This window comes from Amphiura filiformis, chromosome 10, assembly GCF_039555335.1.
Source record: "Amphiura filiformis chromosome 10, Afil_fr2py, whole genome shotgun sequence".
Classification (NCBI taxonomy): Eukaryota; Metazoa; Echinodermata; class Ophiuroidea; order Amphilepidida; family Amphiuridae; genus Amphiura; species Amphiura filiformis.
Genome location: NC_092637.1, coordinates 26,309,800 through 26,332,699, shown reverse-complemented (window position 1 = coordinate 26,332,699; position 22,900 = coordinate 26,309,800). Strand labels below are relative to the sequence as shown.

Below are 22,900 nucleotides of genomic sequence, written 5' to 3'. Positions count from 1 at the left end.
GTTACTACTGATATAGAATTTGATTTATGGACCCAATGAATTGTAAAAATACGTAACTATCGGATTTGCTTCTGTACACCAAGGAACGGTAAAAGTACGCTACTATCAGATTTATCTAGAACGGTAAAAGTACGTTACTAGCGGATTTTCCTTTGTGCGCCCAAAAGAACGGTAAGTTACTAGCGGATTTTCCTTTGAGCACCCAAAGAACGGTACGTTACTACTGATATAGAATTTGCTTTGTGGACCCAATGAATTGAAAAAATACGTAACTCTCGGATTTGCTTCTGTACACCCAAGGAACGGTAAAAGTACGCTATTATCAGATTTATCTAGAACGTTAAAAGTATGTTACCAGAGGATTTGCCTTTATGCGCCCAAAAGAACGGTACGTTACTACTGATATAGAATATGCTTTGTGGACCCAATGAATTGAAAAAATACGTAACTATCGGATTTGCTTCTTCTGTACACCCAAGGAACGGTAAAAGTACGCTACTATCAGATTTATCTAGAACGTTAAAAGTATGTTACTAGCGGAGTTGCCTTTGTGCGCCCAAAAGAACGGTACGTTACTACTGATATAGAATTTGATTTGTGGACCCAATGAATTGAAACAATACGTAACTTTCGGATTTGCTTCTGTACACCCAAGGAACGGTAAAAGTACGCTACTATCAGATTTATCTAGAATGGTAAAAGTATGTTACTAGCGGAGTTGCCTTTGTGCGCCCAAAAGAACGGTACGTTACTACTGATATAGAATTTGATTTATGGACCCAATGAATTGTAAAAATACGTAACTATCGGATTTGCTTCTGTACACCCAAGGAACGGTAAAAGTACGCTACTATCAGATTTATCTAGAACGTTAAAAGTATGTTACTAGCGGAGTTGCCTTTGTGCGCCCAAAAGAACGGTACGTTACTACTGATATAGAATTTGATTTGTGGACCCAATGAATTGAAAAAATACGTAACTATCGGATTTGCTTCTGTACACCCAAGGAACGGTAAAAATACGCTACTATCAGATTTATCTAGAACGGTAAAAGTATGTTACTAGCGGATTTCCTTTGTACGCCCAAAAGAACGGTACGTTACTACTGATATAGGATTTGGTTTATGGACCCAATGAATTGTAAAAATACGTAACTATCGGATTTGCTTCTGTACACCCAAGAGAACGGTAAGTTACTAGCGGATTTTCCTTTGAGCACCCAAAGAACAGTAAAAGTAGGCTATTATTGGATTCACCTTTGTACCCTAAAGGATGGTAAAATACGCTTCGGATTAAATTGCACACCCAAGGAACGGTAAAAAACACACAGCAGGGTTCGCATTTGATAGCCGAAGGAATTGTAAAAGCACACTACTTCCAGATTTTCCTTTGAGCACAGAAGGAACGGTAAAAGAACCTTTACGTTACCTTTGGGTTCGCCCTTTCAACACCCAATGAGTGAAGAAAGTATATTACTGTTTTGGTTGCGTTTGAAGACGCAAGGAATGGTAAAAGTTAAAGGTAGGCTACTACCGAGCTTATCTCTGACCACACGATTAACGGTGAAAGTACTACCAGGTTTAATTAGTTGTTATATGCCTTACAAGACACTTGTGACGGATTTGCATAATATTTCTGATAATATTTCATTCGGAAATTCTAATTTTATAATGGCAAGAACAAGACACAATAGTTGCTACCGTGACCTTGCCATTAAAAAGACAATGTTTTACTATTCACACTTTAAGTAATGCACCCTCCCTTCGCTAAATTACAACGTATGACGAATAATCGACAATGGCAAAAATAAATTCGTAAATAGATGATACAATAGACGATTTATATAGCGCATGCAAGACCAGTTTTATTTCAGAAATGTAGTGATAGTGTGTTTAATATTGTACCAAAGACATTTCAAGATCGCAATGCCAGCAAAAATGCAATACGAAATAATGAAATGTTGACTAGATTGCACAACACAGGTGCCATCCAACATCAGAACCTACTAATGTAATTATATTATTACGCATCATCGGTTGAACTTCCTTGAATATATTCATCTCAACATCAATAACAATAGAATTGCCTGAAATACAATCCAAAAATAAATTACAATTACTATTGATATTCATGAAACTAGCATTGATTCAAAAGCGCGTCATTTCTCTTAGTTTTCACGGTTAGATCTGCATTCCTTTACAACCATTTAACTTCCATAATGATGTTTGCATCAAGCCCAATTTCACAGGCTTGATTAGACAACGAACTGTCATGTACCTGCCGTATTTACCTTGACAATATAACAACCTCACTGTCAGACGCAAGTCGTTTATACATTAATTTTAAAATATCACACTCTGAGTACTGTTTGGCCTTGACGCCGGCTTTCTGCGTGTACTTGTGTAAATATAAAGTGCACAAGTAATTAAAACGAATGGTAGTAAATATTAAGTCCGTCCTGGTTCTTCGCAAGTACTATATAATACGTAATAAGGGAAACTCCCTCACTATGCTGCCTTAACAGTAAAAAATCGTATGCCGTATCATATTTGCGCTGACTTTAATTACACAGTTGTACGTCAGTTGTAAACACAAGTCACAGGAAGACTTGAAATCCAAGAAAATCAAATTATTGTACAGGAACAATATAGTGCTAATTAATCTACGCTATGGAGGCAGTTTAACAATACCCTCATTGTAGAAGGAAAAAAGGTCATTGATCTCAGATCTGTTCAAAAACTTTCACCATCGTGATCCTCTGTTAATAAGGATTCTGAAAAAGTATATTTTGACCTATCTATGATGTACGGTTATGGAGTTATGGAAATATTACCAAAATTTACCCACACGGCCGCGGTTGTTATAGTATATATTCACCCTACCTAAGTGTAACTTTCAGCTTCGAGGGCGCACTGCCATTTTAAGGTGTTTACTGTCCAGTGCATTTAAACAAGAAAAGTCTCACTATGTTGAGTTTTTGATCATTTGGAATCTAAATAATCTAGTTTCACCGGTGGCGTGTAACTGTAAGAGTTCTGCGTATGAGACAATTCCACGAAAAATTCGCCATTTTCCCACTGTATAAACTGTATAATAAGAAGTATGGAAGCAAAAGTACAAAACTATCGGATGTTCTTTACCCCCCCCCAAATGATAAAGGTGTTTTACTATCTGGCTTGCCCTTGAACATGCTATGAACGGTATAATAACACTTCTGTCGGTTTTACGTAGCTATGGACACCAGTTCATCTTACAAGACGCCTGTAATGCATTCGCGAAAGGTTCCTGATAGTTAATTAATTCCGGGAAATATCTAGCAATTATTAAATAGAAAAAACATGACACAACCGTTCGCACTTTACTTCCTACCTATACAATGTTATGAACCTAATATTCTGACGCCTTGTCAATAGAAAAGGATGAAATACAATCCACGCCTCAAAAATACAAACCTTTCTTTCATGAAACTTACAACGTATAAAGAACAATTATAATGTTCAGACAATGAAAAAAAATTAGACACTAGATTATACAGAAGTTTAAACATTGTGTAGTTATAGATGCAGAGGTCATTCAAATCAGTAAAAGTAAGACCAGTTTCGGTGGTATATTGATAGTTGTACCGAGAAATCTCAGGAATCAATAGCTCTGGCAGGAAATCACAATACCAGTGTGAAATGCAACACAACAATAAAACGTTGACAAGATTACACCACACAGGTGTCGTCCAACAACAAAACATACTAATGTAATTACGATCTTCGATTTGAACTTACCAATTCCATCGCTTTCCTTGATATCCTTTAACTCAACATCACTATATTTTTGTTGAATTGGTTGAAATACAATCCAAAAATAAGTAACAAATTCCTTTTGAATTCCGTTTCAAAGTAGCACTGATTCAAAATTGCGATGTTTCCCTCAGTTTCATCGGTTAGTTCTGCCTTCCTTTACAACCATTTAACTTCCATAATGATGTTTGCATCGAATTAAATCTCGCAGGTTTGATTAGACAACGAACTGTCATGTACCTGCCGTATTTACCTTGACAATATAACAATTTCACTGCCAGACGCAAGTCGTTTATACATTCATTTTAAAATATCACACTATGAGTACTGTTTGGTCTTGACGTCGATCTGTTCGCTCTCTGCGTGTAATGTGCACAACAAGTAATTGAAGCGAATGGTAGCAATTCGTGGTAGCGATATATCTGACTCAACGTCAGTCCGTCCTGGTTCTAAGTGCGCATATATAATACGTGATGAGGGAAACTCCCTCATTATGCTGCCTTACAAGTACAAACGACGTATCTTTTAATGTATAACAAAGCATGTACTGTCGTTTACTTTGTAGGCAGGTGTTTGACGCAGTATCTTTGAGTAAAGAACGTATCAGATAATGTGAGTTTCTTCGTTTGGAAGATAGACAATTTTGCATTTTTAAAAAAATCAGATTCGCCTAATGGCAATATGGGCTCCCTTGACATGTAATTTTAGGCACAAACTAAAAGTTCTCTCCCATAAAAATCCCACCAGTAAATAAGGGCATGAACTTTAATTCCTGTTCATTTTCAGAGGAGCGCCATTAGGCAAACCATTACGGTAATACGTTTTTAATTGGGATGGTAGTTATATATACGTCTGCTGCAGTCCATCTCCCTCATTGCTACTTCATTTGTATTACATGTTGCAAATGGTAATACACTGTAACCAGCAATCAAGTGCACAATTCCATGGGACCCTAATTGTTCATATTTCGTGCACTCAGTTCAATAAAACCGTTCATATGAAGTTTACCATAGGATATTTTATTTGTATAGTTTCCAACCTATTTCGAATCACCTCCCTCCCCCACCAACCAATGTTGGAGCAAACATATAGCACATTTGAAAATGAGGCATTTGGTATTCAAAATTAAATAAGGAGAGCGGGGAGGGTTGTTTAACTATAGAAGTGCAAAGCAAATTTGCACTTGATTGTAAGTCAAACGTTAAATATGAGAATACCTTCCCAGCAAACACAAAACGTTTTCGACATCATTCGCAAAAGGTTATAAAAGGTTGTCAGAAAACGTTTAAATGTCGGGTTATATAAAGGGTATATTAAGAGTATAAAACGTTTTCATAACCTTAAAAACATTTGTTGATAATCTACTGCTCAGCAAACACAAATGTTTTACAGAAAACCTTTAAATGTCGGGTTATATAAAGGGTATAAAAACGTTTTAATAACATTCCAAAAACATTCTTGAAAATCATTCTAAACAGAATGTTATTTTGGGGTTGACAAAATATTTTGCGAAAAATGTTTGCCCAAAATATTTTCAATAACGTTTTAAAAACGTTTCATGACCTTTATATAACCCGACATTTAAATGTTATTAAAAGGTTTAAAAAAAAACATTTTAAGAACATTTCTGTGTTTCCTGGATTCAAATATTTTAACATAATGTTATTAAAAGTATTGACACAATATTTGGCAAAAATGTTTGCAAAAAGTTTATAATAACATTTTTTGAAAACATGTAAAAATATTGTTGCAGTGGGTTTTCATACAAAACGTTTTAAAACGTTATCATGACCTTAATATAACCCGACATTTTAATGTTATTAAAACGTTTTTACCTAAACCAAAAGCCAAAATGTAACTTATTTAAAACGTTTTTAAAACGTTTTTGTGTTTGCTGGGTTACGACTCTATTGTTCAATCGCTAAATATCGGAATACCTTACGGCCCTATTTGTCAATCGTTAAATATCAAAACACTTTTCGACCCTATTGGTCAATCGTTAAATATCGGAACACCTTATGGATACCATTGTTCAATCATTAAATATCGGAACACCTTACGGCCCTATTTGTCAATCGTTAAATATCGGAACACCTTACGGCCCTATTTGTCAATCGTTAAATATCGGAACACCTTTCGACCCTATTGGTCAATCGTTAAATATCAAAACACCTTTCAACCCTATTGGTCAATCGTTAAATATCGGAACACCTTATGGACACCATTGTTCAATCATTAAAATATATCGGAACATCGTACGATCATATTTGGTCAATCGTTCAAATATCAGTATACCTTAATTACGGCCCTATTGGTCAATTGTTCAATATCGGAACACCGTGCAACCTTATTCTGTTCAGACTTTATAAACATGTTTGTCAATAAATTAGTGCTACTTTTTAAACCCTTTACCCTAATTTTTAAACCGTCACCTAAAATTTCCCTTTTTAATAATTTTGGAAATTTTAAGCTCATAGATAAAAAGGTTCCCACCTTTAATATATTAACAAAGTGAAACCACCCGTGATTTTATTGTTTCAAATACTCTTGAGTATGATTTAAATGTCGTTATTATATGTTTGAATTATTCATAAGCGACCCATTCGTGTTGTCATAGTAACGCGAGGTTATCATATCATAGCTATTAATAAATCAACAGACATTAAAAATCTCGTGAATAATATGTCTGCAAGTACCTGCACGTTATAATTATTTGCAAAATACTTTAATAAATCCCTAGAATAACGATGTCTCTAAAGGATTGGTACTGTTCGGTTGCCTTTCATCACTTGCAAGGATGAATATCAAAATTGCAACACAAAGTTTGGGGTTCTACGAATAGTATATCCTTTTTAAATCAACATATTTGCTTATGTCGTTTAGGGAATACAGCGATTTCAACCAAATTCATGATGATGATTCTTGTCCCCGCATGCGCACCACTCCTTGCACTGCTTATGACCAAGGACCGAAAAATTACAAAAGTAATCTCGATTTCTTGTCATGTCAATGATTGCGGAAGTTGCCGCGCGGTCGTATTTATGTCAACTCGTATGCAAATTAGGGATCCAAAAACGGATCCTGCGTAAAGGGCGGCCTATTAATTTCCCGCTTGCCTGTGTGGGGTGGCTGATTCATATAGAACGCTTTCAAACATTTCCCAAGTTATCATTATTATTGAATTAATTTATCACAAATCTGTTTTGAAGAAGATAAAAAAAAAAAAAAAAAAAAAAAAAAAAAAAAAAAAAAGAAAAAACTAAAAACAATAAAATTTATTAACAAAATTTCCGCAATAAAAAAAATAAAAAATACAACAAGAAAAAGAAAAAAGAAAAGAGATACATTTTCTCTCTTTGAACTTTGCGGACACAACACTGCGCCGAATGCACGGCGCAAGCTGATTGGTCGATTTCCGGGCGAGTGCAATGTGGCAGGATCCGCCCGAAGTGGTATATAAGCAGATCGGCGGATGTGTTTCGCCATTCAGTTTGATCTGACCTAGCAAGCTATACAAATCTGTTAAACATGTCTGGACGTGGTAAAGGAGGAAAAGCAAGATCTAAGGCCAAGAGCCGATCTTCAAGAGCTGGACTGCAGTTTCCAGTCGGTCGTGTACACCGTTTCTTGCGCAAAGGCAACTATGCTGAGCGTGTGGGAGCTGGTGCCCCAGTTTATTTGGCTGCTGTGATGGAGTATCTGGCTGCTGAGATCCTGGAGTTGGCCGGTAATGCTGCCCGAGACAACAAGAAGACAAGAATCAACCCGCGTCACTTACAACTTGCCATCCGCAACGACGAAGAGTTGAACAAGCTACTCAGCGGTGTCACCATCGCACAAGGTGGTGTCCTCCCGAACATCCAGGCTGTACTTCTACCGAAGAAGACCACCAAGGCGAAATAGACTTCTGTCATTTTCCCCATAAACAAACGGCTCTTTTCAGAGCCACCAAAACTCCCAAAAAGAGAGATGATTGTGTTGTATACAAGATATAAATAAATATTAAGATAGTAAAAGTAAGGTCTTTAATACTATAAGTAATAACTAGTCTTTATAAATAAACAAACATTACTATTATATTACACGCGTCACAGTATAAAGTTAATAATGCCTATCGGTATTGTGATTTTGTATCTAGTGTTGTTTGAACATGACTGTATCATATAGCAATTTGTGTTCAGTATGAAGAAATCAAGTATTTGCCACATAGTTGTTATCATTTTATTTACACTCTCCTTTTTACACATTCAGCGTCCGTCATTTTAGCTACTTTGCATATAATATTTTGCAAGACGAATGAAGCTAAACACTTTCATTTCATTGTTTCCCCCTGTCCTAATAATTACATATTGTTTACATATTGACATTCATTTAATCTACGTTTGTTTTTATTACTACAGTGCTTTGACACTTAAAGGACCATTATCTCATTTTGGAAAATGTGGTGGCTCTGAAAAGAGCCGTTTGTTTTTGACACTGCGGTGACACAGGTTTACTTCTTCTTGGGTGCTGTCTTCTTTGTCTTCGTGGCAGTCTTCTTCTTAACAGGTGTTTTCTTTGCTGGCTTCTTTGTCGCTGCTTTCTTCGCTGGCTTTGCAGTCTTCTTTGGTGTGACTTTCTTAGCGGCTTTCTTTGTAGACTTCTTCTTCGTTGTCGTCTTCTTGACAGTCTTCTTTGTTGCTGCTGTCTTCTTTGCCTTTGCTGCCTCCTTCTTTGCCTTCAGCTTAGCTGCTTTCTTGACCTTCGCTGCCTCTCTTTTCTCCTTCTTCTTTTCGGCGGCTGCCTTCTTGCGTGCTGCTGCTTTAGCCTTAATCGCCTTTTCCTTTTCTGCGTCAGCTTTCTTGGTTCCCAGTTTGAAAGAACCACTGGCTCCCTGTCCTTTTACCTGGACCAGGCTGCCCTTGGTTACACAAGACTTCAAGGCTTTGTTGATGTGCGAGTTCAGCTTCTCAATGTCGCACTTGTAGTTTGCAGCGATGTATTTCTTGATGGCTGAAACAGACGACCCTTTCTTTTCTTTCAGAGCACCGACGGCGGCGACGACCATGTCAGGACATGGTGGATGAGCACGATAGATTTGGCATTGCTATTTTATATTTTCGATAAACATGGCAGATATTTAAGCACAATTCAATATTCATGACAGAAATTAGCAAAGTTTACACCGACTTTGTGTCAACATTATTGTAAACATGATAAGTACTCAAATTTGTAAAACAATTCATCAAAGTCGCCATCTATCATATGTTCATTTCATAATTATATAACAGCCAGCACTTTATTTTTTATTAAAGAATATAATGTGCAGCAAATATAAGGATAACACAACTAGCTTATTATTTTGTCGGTTTCTGTTTCTTATCTTATGTTCAATTATTACTCTGTATTCAGTTAACTATCTATCTATTTATTAACGAATTCATTTATTTATATATTTACTTAGTTAATAAGACACAATTTCATTTTTCTTTTTGGAAGTAATGGTGGCTCTGAAAAGAGCCGTTTGTTTTTAGGGAAGCGGTAGTTTCTTGAGTTTAACCGCCGAATCCGTACAAGGTACGCCCTTGGCGTTTCAGAGCGTAGACGACGTCCATTGCTGTGACCGTCTTTCTCTTGGCATGCTCGCAATATGTAACTGCATCACGGATGACATTCTCGAGGAAGACTTTCAACACACCACGGGTCTCTTCATAGATAAGACCAGAGATACGTTTCACACCACCTCGACGGGCCAAACGGCGGATAGCTGGTTTGGTGATACCCTGGATGTTATCACGCAAGACCTTGCGATGACGTTTGGCGCCACCTTTTCCAAGTCCCTTTCCTCCTTTACCACGGCCAGACATTGTTATCGGTTGTTTGTGCTTGTTTGCTGATCAAGAACAGAATGAACTTCCGACTGCACCTCGCGCTTCATAAACCAAGCTATTGCGGACGTGAGTGAAAAACTTCACCTGTCGTAGAGGGCGAGTCGCAGAGGGCGAAACCCGATCTCAAGTGTGTCTTCGTAATATGTCCACTGAATTATAAACGAAACGAGAATTAATACTAACAGTAATACAAGTAATGCTAATGATAGATAAAAAAGAAAGAAGAAGAAAAAAAGAAAAAAATCGTCGCAGATAAATTAAATTATGACATTTGGTTTGGCTTGTTCTTCGACTTACTTGCGTCTTATATACTAAGTACGCACTTTTTCATGCTCTACATACATTGAATGATATTAACACTTACTAACAACTTGTAAAGAGCAGCGCCTACCCAAACTGAGGTGTTTCATACCCATCTTAATGTCAGATTGTGTGTCACCAACGATGTGCAATTAATTCTTTCACATATTTCACTCTATTCATCAAATTCATCTTCCAGTGTTTAAACGTTATACAATCTTTATATCAATAATATGTTTGTATTGGTCTACTGATTTTATATAGTTTTATTGAATATTTGAACTAGTTTTATTGAATAAAAGCAATGAAAGTCTTAACATATTTACAACACAATAATCATATCTCTTTTTGGAACTTGTGGTGGCTCTGAAAAGAGCCGTTTGTTTTTATGCAAAGCACATTTACTTGGAGGTTGTATATTTGGTGACAGCCTTTGTGCCTTCGCTGACAGCGTGTTTGGCCAGCTCTCCAGGTAGAAGAAGGCGGACAGCGGTCTGTACCTCTCGGCTGCTGATCGTGGACTTCTTGTTGTAATTAGCTAGGCGAGAAGCTTCCCCGGCAATGCGCTCGAAGATGTCGTTGACGAAACTGTTCATGATGCTCATGGCACGGCTTGATATACCAGTGTCTGGATGAACCTGCTTCAACACCTTGTAGATGTAGATACCGTAGCTTTCCTTTCTGCGCCTACGTCTTTACCAGCAACCCCGGCTGGGCGACCCCGAGCCTTTCCTGCTTTCTTCGCACCTTTACCACTTGCTTTGGGAGACATGTTTACGCACTAGAGTACAGGGCGTTAGTTCGACACGCCGCTAGTCCGACACTCCGCTAGTCCGACACGCCGCTAGTCCGAATCTGAAATGCACTGCACCAGTGCGATACACCGCTAGTCCGAATCTAAAATAAACTCTGCCAGTCCGACACGCCGCTAGTCCGAGAATTCGGACTAGCACAGTGTTTTTCAGATTCGGACTAGCGCAGTGTTTTTAAGATTCGGACTAGCGCTGTAGTTTTCCAAATTCGGACTAGCGCAATGTATTTCAGACTAGCGGCGTGTCGGACTGAAAACTGTGTCTTCAGATTCGGACTAGCGGGGTGTCGGACTGTTGCAGTGGTTTTCATTTTCGGATTAACGCACCTCTAAGTATAGGGAATTTGTATTGTCGGACTAGCGGCGTGTCGGACTAGCGGCGTGTCGGACTGAGCGGTACACCCCGTGGTGGCGACGTTCCCCCCGTGGACTTCTGTTTCAAGGACTCGTGTCTAGATCCTTGTTCACTACGAGGTCACTAGCGTTGTCAGGAATTTAACTTGGGGCAAAGCCAAATTATCGTCCACATTTGTCAATTTTTTGTCCCATTTTAAGTCATTTAAAGGACGCTTATTCTTTGTCGCCCCCAAATCTGAATACGAAGAATGTCCTTCTGATATCAAATAATTTTGATTTTTTGAAATTCGCAATATAATACACATTTTATGGCAAATGATTAAAAATTGATATTTTTGATATTTAATAGTACTCGAAGTAAACTTTTTAAATTCTGATGATTTATACTTAAACTGTATGTAGGGATGAAAAGCCGACGATCAATTGAAAATTTTGACCTTTCGTATTGAAGATATTAATTTTTTTCCCAAAACACCAAAAACAATTAGGTCTTTTTGGGAAAAAAATCCATATCTTCAATATGAAAGGTCAAAAATTTCCAACTGATCGTCGGCTTTTCCTCCCCGCTACATACACTTTAAGAATATATCGTTAGATTTATAAAATTTACTTCGAGGACTGTTATATATCAAAAATGTGAAAAATATCAAATTTTAATAATTTGTCATAAAATTTGTATTATATCGTGAATTTCAAAAATGAAAATTATTTGAAATCAGAAAGACATTCTTCGTATTCAGAATGCAATTCGATATGTCTGATGTGCTCTCATGTTCCACAAAAAAATACTGTCGAAACGCTCAAAACGCTCATTCCAGATCCCTTAATAGTGTTCCGCATAACAGGCAAGACCGACCATCTTGTGTTGTGTGTTTTTCCCCTATTTCCTATTTGTGCTTTAATAATGCAAACTAAATAAGAAACTAACAATTCTACAAAACGACCGTGGGGAAAATACGGTAAAAATAGTCCATTTCTTATTTACTGTAGATTAAAAAAGAAGACAAATTCCCCGATGAAAAGAAATTTGAACAAGAAAAATATCAAGTTAAACTTATCATTAAAGCACACCAACCGCAAAACCGATAGTAAAAGGGTGATAGACATAATTAGACATGCGTTTTCTAAATGCGGCTCAGAAGTACAAACTTCCACGTCTAAAGGATTATAAAGGATTATATATACAAACCCTCCCTACCATGAAAGCCTCTAGAAGTCGAAGTGAACGCGAAAATCTATAGTGAGCAGTAAAATACGTCAATTTAAGAAAAAATAGTTCCACATCTCCTCATTGACTTCAAAATTACCTGTTATGTATCACACCACTCTTCGCCATTCATACATTCTCCCAGCCACATTTCCCTGACATAATATGAAATTTAAAAAAAGAGAAATTTAGTTCGGCAGAGGCGCCGGCGGGGCTCGAACCCACGCTGCACTGCGCCGCTATCATTTAGGCCTATACAGTACCGACATATCACCGACCAGCGCCTTAGACCGCTCGGCCACAAGGACTTGTTGGTGTCATCGTGAAAAATTTAAAGATATAATCGCAACTTCATTACTTCAACATACCACGTGACAAGCAAAGACAGAAAACGTACCACATTTTGGAATTTTATTTGTTTAAAACATTAATGTGTATTAATAGCGCTCAATTGTTGATAACTGCGTGTTATACATACAGAAATCCGACAATAAATGGGCAGCTATTATACATGCACAATACATTATCGATTTGAACTCGCTGGGCTGCCCGGCTGCACGTGCTATTATATACTCCTATATTATACCGGGTATATACACGTGGTTCAGTATGCCATTTTTCGAGTTTTCGTGTATACACGGTCTGGATTTTTGCAATTTATAGGAGAATTAAGTACTATACACCTGATCCGCGAACTTGTCTTTTTTAAAGACAAATTCTTGTTTGTGCTGAAAGCACATATAGTCACTATTAGGTATTTCATAATAATAATAATAAGGGGGATATCATTAAATTTTTTTCGGCAGGGTGGTCATGAATATGTCGGTGACCGAAGTCAATTTTTTATCACCCCCCTATCGCGGGCTAAATTATTTCACGATCCCCCCTATCTTGGGTCGAAATTACACAGACAAATTAAATAACCTTAACTTTGAAGAAAGTGTGCGAAGCGCGTTAAAATTGAGATGGTAAGTGGAAAGACGGCGCGCGGATCGAAATATTTGAGTCACCAACCCTTAATAATTCTTTAAACCCCCCTATTTTGGGTGTTAAAAAATTCTAACCGCCCTATTTTTGGTCTCAAAATTCTATGACCCCCTAGTATATTCATGACCCATCCCCTTCTGAAGAAAATAACAGCCCCCTAATAGAAACCAGTTTCTGTGTAGCAATAATGGAAACTTCACTACTACTACCGGTATATATATTTGTTGTCCACTTTATTATATTGAGCTCCATTATTCAACAAACCCCTTACAAAAAATTAAAAGGATTTTGTTGACATATTTTTTTACAATTCTATTTACATTAGAAGTAAAACAAGCTTAGTGCGTCTACAGCGTTCCTTGCCAAAAGCCGGTGAAACTTTTTTATTTCGATCTCAGGATAAGTTATACAACACTGAATCACAATAATGTTTAAATTCACCAAACAATTCTTATAAATCCGTTGATCGACTTGCTTCAATGCTATTAGCAATCTGGACTTTTCGTTGGATTATCGTCTTCAGTGAAATAATAGTTAAGCTGCAAAAGATTACGCTTTGCAAAGTAAGGATTATTTTATTTATGTTTGTATCAATGTTGAAAAATACCGAATGCAAAGTAGTTCCATCGGGGGTTGAAATAACCAACATTTTGTAAAGGAAGTCTCCGGCGATCACAACATTTTGCCTTTTATGTTAGAAAAATAATTATCAAGCACGAATCACGTGATGTTATTTTAAACAAACTTTATATTGGCCATAAAAATGAATAAAAACAGCCGTCTCTCAACACGCGGTATTTCAATTTTCCGGGCACTAAAATTGTCTAGTGCAATGACGTCCCAGTAATACAATGAAGCCTGACGACAATTGATCACAGATAGCTATTACGTCATTGCACTAGACAATTTTGGCGCGGCAATTTTGAATATGTGATGCGATCAAGCAAAATCAGTCGGAACTCGGAAATATTGATTTTGAGATATAGCCAAACAAAGGCAATATTTCCTTTTGTTTCCTATTGTTTTGGAAGCGCTTTAATTGCTCATATCTTTGGAACTGGTTGTTCAATTTCAATGGGGGTTTCTGCAAAATCCAGCTTCGTAAATCCTTTTTACTATCCTATAAGAAACTGAAAATTTATTATTGCCGAGTTCCGACTGATTTTGCTTGATCGCATCACATATCGCGTGTGGAGAGCCGGCTGTTTTTATTCGTTTTTATAGTCAATATGAGTTTGTTTTAAATAAAACCATGTAATTCGTGCTTGATAATTATTTTTCTAGCATACCGTATAAGGTATAATGTTATGATTGCTGGAGACTTCCTTTAATACGAGGATAAACATCCAAACTCGTTGTATTCAGCTTAATGTACACACGTGATGTGAATAGTTAAAGTTGCACAAACTCGAGTATCCATCATTTTGTGTCCAGTGTCCATAGAATATTGTAGAAGGAAAAATAATAATATCCATTAATCAAAAATAACGTAGACGTTAATGGATTCAAACACTGAGTATGTCACACATATCCATCATATTGCCAAACCGAATAGTATTGACATTTTCAAATGTTCACATTCTTGATCTACGACCTAGGAAGCTAAAATTATATATATCATACGATGATTTATTACGGAGTAGTAACTGTTCTCTCCAAATCAGAACGATGACTTTCCTAATGTCCCAACCAACGCAAAATTGATGTCATAACAACATACCGGAGACCGAGTACATAGGTATCAACATAATTATTCAAAATCGAATACACAAAATGACAACAAAGTTGTTTCTCAACCATTTACCATTACTATAGATCAATTGCTAACTTTATTTTCATTTTCAGAAAAACGATTGAAAATACCAATATCAGTATCAGCAATATTTACAACCGAAGCCCAACTCAACGCATTCAAAACAAAGCTGCTCGCTTGATTTTCGGTATCAGTTGGCGCGATCATTATCACCTTATCTCACCCGTCACCACTGGCTCCCAGTCAAGCAGCGAGTTAACTTCAAAATCCTCGTTCTCATATATCAGTGCATAAATAACAGTGCCCCCACCTACTTGTCCGAGCTAATCTCCATGTATAAAGCGCGCTTCAGACTCCGTATTGTACGTACAATATTGTATGTACAATACTTTTCGTGACGTCAAAAAGTATTACACGTGCAATAAATAGTATGTACCGGGAAAATATATATTTTGCTACAATCATAGGTTGCTTAATTGATACGGAGTTGCCAAATTTCTAAGAGTTCTAAATTTAGTGAGTGCACGGAATGATGAACATCTTTTAATGTCTTCTTAGTATTCAACCATGGTAGGTATCATAATACCTACCATGATTCAACTGTACTTGAATTATTATATAATCAATGGGCACCTTTTTAAAGTTAATAATACGTCGTATTAATACTTATATTAATAATATTAAAATTGTAATAATATAAATGGCACATTCAGATCTTATTTATTTATTTATTTATAGATTTATCTATTTAGGCCTATTTATTTATTTATTTATTTATTTATTTATTATTTATTTATTTATTTATTTATTTATTTATTTATTTATTTATTTATTTATTTATTGATTGATTGATTTATTGATTGATTGATAACTGATTGATTAATTGATTTAGAGATTCATTTATACTGATATTTAGTCATATATTGATTTAGAAAGTTTAAAAGTATTATTTGTAGGCCTTTGTATTTATTCTGGTTCTGATTTTATTGATACTGATATTTTTGTTAACTTTTAAAGTTTTGGCATAGCATTCGTTACATTATAACACGCTGTGTTATGAATTTGCAACACCTTTTTACATATTGATATCGTTGAGGCATGTTATGATAGGCCTACTTATGATCATCACAATACATCCATAAACGTGTTAATGCAGTAACCGTAGCGTTAGGGGCACGGAAGCCCCCCCCCCCCCATTGATCTGAAATATTAGAAAATCCCATAGGAAAACTGCCGAAAACCGCTTGTGCCCCTCCCCCCTCATCAGAACCGGATGCAACGCCTTCTATACTTTTTCATTCATTAATTATATAGGCGTATTAATAGTAATGCGTTGAGTTTTTAAAAAGTAATATCCGCCTTTTTTTTCTTTCTTTTTGAAATGACATACGGTACTTGTTACAAAAACAAATCAGCATGGAAAACATTTTTTTTCGTCAGAGGCAGATATTTGGCCTATTCAGTGTCATAAAGCTACAAAATAGACGATCTTTTAAAATCATTTTTAAATGGCTATTTATTTTCAACCTTATTGTTTGTATTTGTAATGTTCACACAATCTGAACATGTGCTTGTAGGACAACGATTTTGAATTAAACATGTTAATTGTGATATTTTAATTCCCTAGAACACCACAGTTAAGCGTCCAAAATTGTAAGTGGGTTTTCTTATATTTAACCTCATTATTTCGCTAAAATTACTCGAAAACCCTCCTAAGAGTTGTTGTTACTAATAAACATTTCATAATTTTGGGCAAAGGATAGCCAAATAGTTGACCGAAATCGTATATTTGCACCAATATTTGACTGAAGCTGAAATCGTATATTAACATTACCGCCCCTTCGTGGCTTTATTGCAAGCCAAAGTGTGAAACGAGATTACTTGAAATACATATTTCAGAGTTGAAAGAGTTTCAAACCTACGAATATATTTCTGAAATATGTCTCTCTGATTGGTTGATGGTCAAGAGGATTACGGCATCCTCAAAGCCTCTTGCTGTAATTCTCTAATCGATATCTATTATAGGACCGATCTTCTGAAATCCATACAACCGTGTCAAATGAAATAGTCTCGAATCATAATTTGTGCACGATACAACGTTGATACGTCAGATTTCGGAATTTTATTAAAAATAGGCATAAATTACATTGAACAGGTTGAATGCTGGCAAAAGTAGATAAAATAACTATGGGTCGAATTTACATTAATCAGTGTCCTGGGGCCAGGATAACATTTAGGACTCCTTCGAATTCTAAAACAATACTTCGCCAAATGTCCTTGCTTTAATTTTCTCATTTAATTTGTTTTAATTTAAATTAATTTCTTTATCCACTGGCTCTCTGGTAAATCCGGTATTGCCAAATATTTCTTGTCCATTACCCGTGTTAATCTATTTATTTATTAAAATGAACCATCTATTAAATTCCTATAATACAATGTATAGGCCTAGTGTATTTGATAACAAATTTGTTTTTATTTTTGATTGGAATTTGGGTTCCATTACACGATTTCATAATAAGATATGTTTGGGCATGGCGGAATTAGTATATGATTAAAAATAGACATACTCTTAGGCCCCCCTTTTTTAATGTTTGTAGGCCTACATTATTGATATCAATATTTATGTACAAAATGCAAAAGAATGTATATATATTTGATTGTTTTGTAAACATTAAATTTGATGTTTACTCATAATTATGTCTGGAAAGTCAGGGACAAACTAAGGAGTATCGGTATTTAGTTTCCTGGGAAAGTGGATCAGATGAGCAGTGAGTAAAAACATTTGCCCTAAATCTTTATTTGATTTTTATTGTTTTATGAATTTATTAGGGCTACTGGTAAAGTGCAGAACCTTCAAACGCACTCTAGGAATTTTCATCAGCAGCAGTAGAAATTTCTCTTGCATAGATTTTCTGGTGACCTCGCTTGGATTTAGCAAACAATGAACCGTCAGGGTTATAGCGCGTTATTTAATCTGATTCAACTCGTCGTGGCACGTATATTTATTGCACGTGTAATACTTTTTGACGTCACGAAAAGTATTGTATATACAATATTGTACGTGCAATACGGAGTCTGAAGCTAGCCTTACACCCATTCCACTGAGCAAACGTAATCTTCGCTCCTCCAAGGACATTACCAGACTCTCTATTCCCAAGACCAAAAGATCTGCATGTGACCGTGGGTTATCAGTGTACGGTCCACGCCACTGGAATTCACTGCCCACTTCCATCAGAGAGGCCCCGATACTGCAGATCTTTAAAAGGCATCTTAAAACCCACCTTTTTAAGTTATTTATTTGTCTTTGTATTGTGAAGCGCTTTGAACTGCGTAAAATATTTTATGTATGTATGTATGTACAATTTCTAGTTCTTTTATTCATGTAGACTGACACAAATTAAAAGACTTAGTATGTCCTATGTTGATTACATGCAACACATTGGTCCCATTGATATTCTGAAACGTTTTAACATTTTATGTTATACAATCTAATCTGATCTAATGCTAAATTAGACTTCTCCGTAGTCCACTTGCCAATTGTGCATACTCTGGTTATTGCATTTAAGCTTAAAACTCTGATTCAATTAATTTGTGCACAATTGATAGATTTTCACATCTGATCTTTTCAGTCACCGTACTCCTTCTGTTTGTTAGCTTCCCAAGTGATTTTTAACTCGGGCTTTCGCGATTAACAAACTGGCAGATTCTAAAATTAGAATTGTTCAGTATTGAAGTACCATTATAGTTAATATGTCATTATGATATGTTGCATTCAATAATATAAGCCTACGTATACTTTACTTATATAATCACAAATATAATTATATAAACTTTTTCATAACCATTTTATACTAGTATTTTGATGCAATAAATATCAGTATAATTTCGAGTTCAACTGAATGCGTTCATCATGATTAATAACATATATATTTTTATTTATCAAAAATCGACTATGGCATAGTCTAATACTAAATGAATATGACATAGTGTTGATAAACCGAGTTTATGCTACAAAAGAGCGATGAAAACTAAAAGTAGTTTGTGAAAATCTATTTATTATTTACTTATTATTTACAAGTAAAAGACAAACTATCTGGAGTAAATTTCAAGATTAATTCGTCATTATAGCACGCCAATCACAAAGCCAATATTAAAAATCTAGTCAAGGGTGATGGACATATTATCGCTGACAAATTACTGTGTGGTGTGCCATATTACGCCTTATAAGGTATAACAGGTGCACCGTGAGATAATGCAATTTAATTCAGGAGTTCTTAGAAACGAAAATCTGTGGTAGTTAAAGCTACAACCTGTCTCCAGTAAAAATGGTACAAACACAATTCTGATTTCATTTGCTCCTTTTATGTCATTGCAATAATAATGAAAAAAAAAAATTCTATTCTATTCTATTCTATTCTATTCTATTCTATTCTATTCTATTCTATTCTATTCTATTCTATTCTTGTCTAAGTGTATTCAATTAAGTTCCATTATGTGGCAAGCAATTTACAAATAAATTGAAAGCACCTTTTTTACAATTCAATTCATGTTAGATATTGGGTAATGTTGCACGCCTACTGCTTCCTAGACATAGATCGGGTGAAACTGTATGCCATCGTCACGATAAATTATACGACACTGGATCAAAACAATGCTCAGAGTCTCCAAACAAGTCTTATATATCCGTTGATTGACTATTGGAAGGCTTCAATGTAATAAGAAATCTGAACATTCAGTTGGATTACCTTCTTCAATGGCGACGAAAGAATAATTTTGGTGCAATAGATAACGCCCCGGACAGTAAAGATTATTTTATTTACGTTTTGTTAGTAACGTGCGATAATAAATTGTAACAGATTCGATAGTCAATACGATCGGTTGCTCAGAGCACCTTTATTATAGTTTCCGGTATTGTTCTACGGCCATGTGTCCTGAACTCGCCACCCTTAGCGTTACCTCACAAATTTTGTGAATTTTTACACCAATCGAGTTTCTAATAAGATTATCTCCACAATCATCAACCCTAAACTGCAAAAGTATACATTTTTGGAAAGCTGAAGGCATAGGCAATTCAACTATACACATTGCAACTCATTATCAGGATGACCTTCAAGTTATACAGGGTGAAATAAAAAGATTCGGATAAAAAAAGGGTTACTTATGCATTGTTTATTACCAACTTGCAGTAATAAACTGTAAGTAAACAACGTGACCCTACCACAAGCGATCAAGAGAAACAGATTTCACAATCAAAATAGGAATCAGTTCTGCTGTAATTATTTTTTGTTATAGGTTGCGGGATAAATTGCCATCAATTGGTGATCGTGAGAGGTTTAACCCTGCATAAGAACAAATCCTGTGATGAATCGTAACATCATTTTATCGTCAGCACAGAACACTGCTCACCATGATTGTTAGAATTGAAGTTTGCCGATGTCATCAATGAAGTTATCAAACTACATCAAATGAGGAGCACGATAAACCTTTAGGAATGCATACGATACAAATACGCGTTGTAAAAGGTTATTGTTGAGGTGAATTGTCATCAATTGAGATTCAAGAATAAAAGTGAAGAGTACTTTTTGAAAAATCTGTCTACTGCCAGCAACATTTACGAGGGTTGGTTAAAGTACACTATTATATTATGTTTGCCATTTTGCTTACTGCTCTTGTCCATGTACACCCAATAACCATGAAAGTACTCAAAGAATGGTAAAAGCACATTACTATCGGATTTGTTTACTTCATTTTGATATGCCCTTTATATTCCTATATCGGATGCTACAGTTTTCACACACAAAATTTCGCATGAAAATCCTACCACTCGGCTCTTTCTGTAAGGCAAACTAAGCATCCTTATTCAATGCATTATATTAACGTTATTTCATTTTATTCTAGCAACAGGTTTAGAAGTTTATCTGTGTTGGTAATCAAATAAATAAAGAATTGAACTTTTGTCTCGAAACTAACAACTTGCGACTTTACGCTCATTTTGTGGTAGCAGGTCGCATTATATTCTTCGCAAAAGATGGATGAGTACAATATCCCACATGTGGCATATGGCAATTTTAACCTTATTATTTAAACTGACTCTGGCATTACCTATTAGCTATTCCAGTTGAAATTCATACACCCCTATGGAGGACATGACCTTAACTTGCCACATAGGGAGTGTGAATTTCAAATGGGGTTACCTGAATGTGTGACTCCATTTGAAATTTACGCCCTCTCTGTGGGAGACTTACGTCATGTTTTTCATAGGGGATGTAGATTTCAACTGGAATAGCCCGATATCTGCACTCAAATACCCGCATACTGGACAAGTCCATAACCTCGTTAGATAAATCAATCGTAGGTTGGTGAAGGATTACTGATCATTGCTTATAATACAAGTTTTACATGTTTTTCCTGTTGGAGAGAAAAATCGTGGGAGGTTTACTTGTGAAAATATTTTACGTCCTTTACCTTGTTTGATAGACAAATCGTAGGTGAAGGTATACAAAAGGTTTACCTAGGTAATTTACACGGCTTGAATTGTTTACATGCACCAAGTGCCAATTACTAGGTCTTAGCTTGACAAACAAACTTTTGTCTTGAATGTCAAAATTTATTATGTTACTTATGATGCACTCAATTGTTAAAGTTCAAATGACCCTCCTGACATCCCAGCAAACACAAAAACGTTTTAAAAACGTTTTAAATAAGTTATATTTTGGCTTTGGGTTTAGGTAAAAACGTTTTAATAACATTAAAATGTCGGGTTATATAAAGGTCATGATAACGTTTTAAAACGTTTTGTATGAAAACACACTACAACAATATTTTTTAATGTTTTCAAAAATGTTATTGTAAACTATTTTTGCAAACATTTTTGCCAAATATTTTGTCAATACTTAAATAACATTATGTTAAAATATTTGAACCCAGCAAACACAAAATGTTCTTAAAATGTTTTTTCAAAACATTTTAATAACATTTAAATGTCGGGTTATATAAAGGTCATGAAAACGTTTTTAAAACGTTATTGCAAATATTTTCTGCAAACATTTTGTGCAAAATATTTTATCAATCTCAAAATAACATTCTGTTTAGAATGTTTTGTAACAAGTTTTCAAGAATGTTTTTGGAATGTTATCAAAACGTTTTTATACCCTTTATATAACCCGACATTTAAACGTTTTCTGTAAAACATTTTTGTTTGCTGAGCAGTAGATTATCAAAAATGTTTCTTAAGGTTATGAAACCGTTTTATACTCTTAATATACCCTTTATATAACCCGACATTTAAACGTTTTCTGACAACCTTTTATAACCTTTTGCGAATGATGTCGAAAACGTTTTGTGTTTGCTGGGATGTGGGCCATACTGACATAATAGTGTTGCCGATGTTAGTATCCAGCTGTCTCTAAGTCAAACAAAAATCATCTTCAAGAAAACAATCTCACTGATATCTTTTGGAGTGCTTACAAATCATCTCATAGCACGGAGACAGTCTTCCTTTGTGGGAAAGATGATATGCTTATTGGGTTGGATAAAGGTAATGCAATCATGTTGGTCCTTTTGCACCTTTGCTTTCGACAGGATTGATAGTAAAATACTTGTCAAGAGAATCCCTGGGCTTCAAGGAAAAACAGGTGACTAATTGTATTTTCAACTGATTGAGTGTCCCAGGTTAAAGACGAAATAACACAAACAAACAAACAAACAAACAAGCAAGCAGAGGGAGTTGCTCAAGATTGTTTAAAGGGCTATTTTAAAGATCATTGTAGCAAAATATGTGTCCTTGGTTTCCGATAAACTTCCTTCCGACGTATTAAAGGCGCA

At 35.6% G+C, this 22,900-nt stretch overlaps 4 protein-coding genes across 4 annotated transcripts in view; 1 reads left to right on the top strand and 3 right to left on the bottom strand.

Annotated features, from left to right (window-relative positions):
* The window catches only part of LOC140162169 (uncharacterized), an 82,277-nt gene extending 78,470 nt beyond the window's left edge, over positions 1–3,807 (bottom strand). The window contains exon 1 of the mRNA XM_072185440.1: positions 3,777–3,807. The gene's annotated coding sequence lies outside the window, so the exon portion shown is untranslated. The remainder of the gene's footprint in view (positions 1–3,776) is intronic.
* Positions 3,808–7,158: 3,351 nt separating this feature from the next.
* Positions 7,159–7,833, top strand: LOC140162168 (histone H2A-like). The gene has a single exon (XM_072185439.1). The coding sequence runs from the start codon at positions 7,320–7,322 to the stop codon at positions 7,692–7,694; it is 375 nt and encodes a 124-aa protein (XP_072041540.1). The 5' UTR covers positions 7,159–7,319; the 3' UTR covers positions 7,695–7,833.
* Positions 7,834–8,158: 325 nt separating this feature from the next.
* LOC140162167 (uncharacterized) lies at positions 8,159–8,856 on the bottom strand. Its single transcript, XM_072185438.1, has one exon. The coding sequence runs from the start codon at positions 8,836–8,838 to the stop codon at positions 8,284–8,286; it is 555 nt and encodes a 184-aa protein (XP_072041539.1). The 5' UTR covers positions 8,839–8,856; the 3' UTR covers positions 8,159–8,283.
* A 38-nt stretch (positions 8,857–8,894) lies between these two features.
* LOC140162166 (histone H4) lies at positions 8,895–9,702 on the bottom strand. The gene has a single exon (XM_072185437.1). It carries the CDS (start codon positions 9,635–9,637, stop codon positions 9,326–9,328), a length of 312 nt encoding a protein of 103 aa, XP_072041538.1. The 5' UTR covers positions 9,638–9,702; the 3' UTR covers positions 8,895–9,325.
* Between the last annotated feature and the right edge of the window lie 13,198 nt (positions 9,703–22,900).

Excerpts from the sequence above, each read along its gene's own strand:
- LOC140162168 (XM_072185439.1), top strand. The coding sequence starts at position 7,320 with ATGTCTGGACGTGGTAAAGGAGGAAAAGCAAGATCTAAGGCCAAGAGC.
- LOC140162166 (XM_072185437.1), bottom strand. The coding sequence starts at position 9,637 with ATGTCTGGCCGTGGTAAAGGAGGAAAGGGACTTGGAAAAGGTGGCGCC.
- LOC140162167 (XM_072185438.1), bottom strand. The coding sequence starts at position 8,838 with ATGGTCGTCGCCGCCGTCGGTGCTCTGAAAGAAAAGAAAGGGTCGTCT.